This window comes from Sander lucioperca, chromosome 3 (assembly GCF_008315115.2).
Source record: "Sander lucioperca isolate FBNREF2018 chromosome 3, SLUC_FBN_1.2, whole genome shotgun sequence".
NCBI lineage: Eukaryota > Metazoa > Chordata > Actinopteri > Perciformes > Percidae > Sander > Sander lucioperca.
In genome coordinates, this window is record NC_050175.1 from 5,072,680 (window position 1) to 5,075,179 (window position 2,500).

The following is a 2,500-nucleotide window of genomic DNA, read 5'->3' on the forward strand; positions in this document are numbered from 1 at the left end:
TATTTCTGTCGACTTTGAATAAAGTGTGTTTTACGATGCTAAAATGACTGTTTATTTACAGGGAGTCTGGTGGGTTTAGCAAACACAGTTTGCGGGTGTTTCTATGTTTAACACTAGAACGGCCATGACGGTCATTTTGACCGTTTTGAAATGTATATGTGTAATAACTTTGCTGAATAAAAAAATACAATCCTGCTGCTGCCTGACTTTTCCTAAAAGAGTCTGTATTTTAATTTAAAATTGTTTTTATATACATTACACAAAAGGCAAAGAAAATACAGTCACTTTTACCTATTTCGGCCATACACGGTCATATTGACTGCTCGGATTTTCGCGGTATTTGTTTTTAATTTTTCGCGCGGTTGAAGATGCATCTTGGTTGCTTAGTAACTACCATAGTCTTTGTCAGAGCAACGTAACTAGCGGTCTCGAGTAACAAGTGTGGGCACCACCGATGGGCCGAAGGCAAAGCCAGAGTCGGTAACGTAGGCTACTACGGCGTGGAGGCACTCTGTTCTGAATCAGAAGGCAAACACCGGGCGCTCGCTCTGTGAAAGGCGCCGTACACGTAGATGGAAGGTGGCTGTTTACATGTTCACATAACTTTATACATCCTCGAACTGGCTGGAATCATTGCACACATCCTCTCCAAGGAGTGCACCAGCAGTAAAATTGTCCGGAGGGAGTTTATGCAGCAACTGGCAGAGAGCTGAGAGCGGAGTTTATGGAGGAAAAAAGGGCCGCGGCTCACGGTCCGAGCAGCGCTGCGCACCGCAGCAGACGCCAAAACAGAGGCAGTGCCAGGTTACGTTATAGCTAAATGTTCAAATAAGATACTTATAATTGTTATTTGGCTGTTATGAGTTAAGTTGAATGAATTTCCACACCATATTTTTCGGGATATGAATGTATGAAATAATTACGGTTTACTATGCCATGATATAAATAATTGAAACACGTATTACTACTCAAATGTATAATTAAACTCGTAAAAATGTACATTTCGGTGTTATTACGTTTTTCTAAAGATATCCTAACACAATACATAATACAATATGCAATTAGGTATTTATCATGAGAGATTATAGAGTTTGGAATCTGGCGGTCAAAACCGCTCACGGCAGTTCTAGTAGTTATGGAATTCCGGCACTTCTAGTGTTAAAGGATCTTACTCTTTCTAAGTGTCTGACAACATTATGACAGACGTTGGAGAGAGCTTTTTAAACCTCTCTAAGACCTCCGAGGACTTACCGTCGGCAGAGAAGCTGCAGGAACTCACGCTGCCTTCGTGGCCTCTCTGCAGCGCCGTCCCGCCCTGAGACCGGAACCCTCCGGCCTGCAGGTCCCACAGCTTTAAACTCTTATCCCACGACGCCGTGCACAGGAAGTACCCGCTGGTGGAGAAGCAGCAGTCAGAGACCACGTTGCCGTGGTTACTGGGGGACAGAAAGAGACAAAACAACACAGGAAGACACAATTAAAAACTGTGAGTGGTTGTTTGAGTTCTAAGGGCATTTTCTCCAAATTTACAAATCTTAACTTCTCAGTTTAAGGGTATTTGCATCATACGAGTGTTAGTCGACTAAGGATCCTGCACACTGGTGGCGTGGGTTAGGGTTACGTAGGGCTGCGTGGCGTGAGCGTGGCGTTTCTGTTGCGTGGCGGCTGCGTGGCGTTTTCTATGTCTTTCAGAAAGGTGTCTGACGCGGCGCTGCTGCTGCTAGTCTTGTCTGGACACACGGATCTTTCTCATAAACATAAACATAAATATATTCTGATCTGATTACAGCAAAGACAACGTCGGCAGGATTGACGGCTAAATAGGCTCCAGAATATTTCCTTCTGGATTGACAGGTGCAATATTTAAAAAATCGATTATTTATTTATTATTGTTTTTTAAATGACATTTATATCTTTATTTTATTTATATTTATTTGCCTGGAAACGCTTCCAACACGCTGGCGTGTGGCGTGAAAAATAGGCGTCGGCATGCACGCATTTTCGGCGCGGCTCGAGCCGTGCATGAGAAGTTGTGTCACGCAGGCAGTGTGTAAGCACTAACCTGTTACCATGGGAGCCGAAATAAAAACGGACACGCCACGCAGCTGACACGCTCACGCCACGCAGTGTGTGTGTGTGTGTGTGTGTATATATCTGTGTGTGTGTGTGTGTGTGTATATATATATATATCTTTGTGTGTGTGTGTGTGTGTGTGTGTGTGTGTGTGTGTGTGTGTGTGTGTATGTGTGTGTGTGTGTGTGTGTGTGTGTGTGTGTATCTGTGTGTGTGTGTGTATATATATCTGTGTGTGTGTGTGTGTGTGTGTGTGTGTGTGTGTGTGTATATCTGTGTGTGTGTGTGTGTGTGTGTGTGTTTGTGTATATATATCTGTGTGTGTGTGTGTATCTGTGTGTGTGTGTGTGTGTGTGTGTGTGTGTGTTTGTGTATATATATATATATCTGTGTGTGTGTGTGTGTGTGTGTGTGTGTGTGTGTGTGT

At 43.6% G+C, this 2,500-nt stretch overlaps 1 protein-coding gene across 1 annotated transcript in view; it reads right to left on the bottom strand.

Moving 5' to 3' along the window:
* Positions 1-1,177: 1,177 nt before the first annotated feature.
* LOC118494778 (WD repeat-containing protein 88-like) overlaps positions 1,178-2,500 on the bottom strand; it is an 8,350-nt gene continuing 7,027 nt past the window's right edge. The window contains exon 7 of the mRNA XM_035999892.1: positions 1,178-1,436. Coding sequence (XP_035855785.1) covers positions 1,178-1,436 — 259 coding nt within the window. The remainder of the gene's footprint in view (positions 1,437-2,500) is intronic.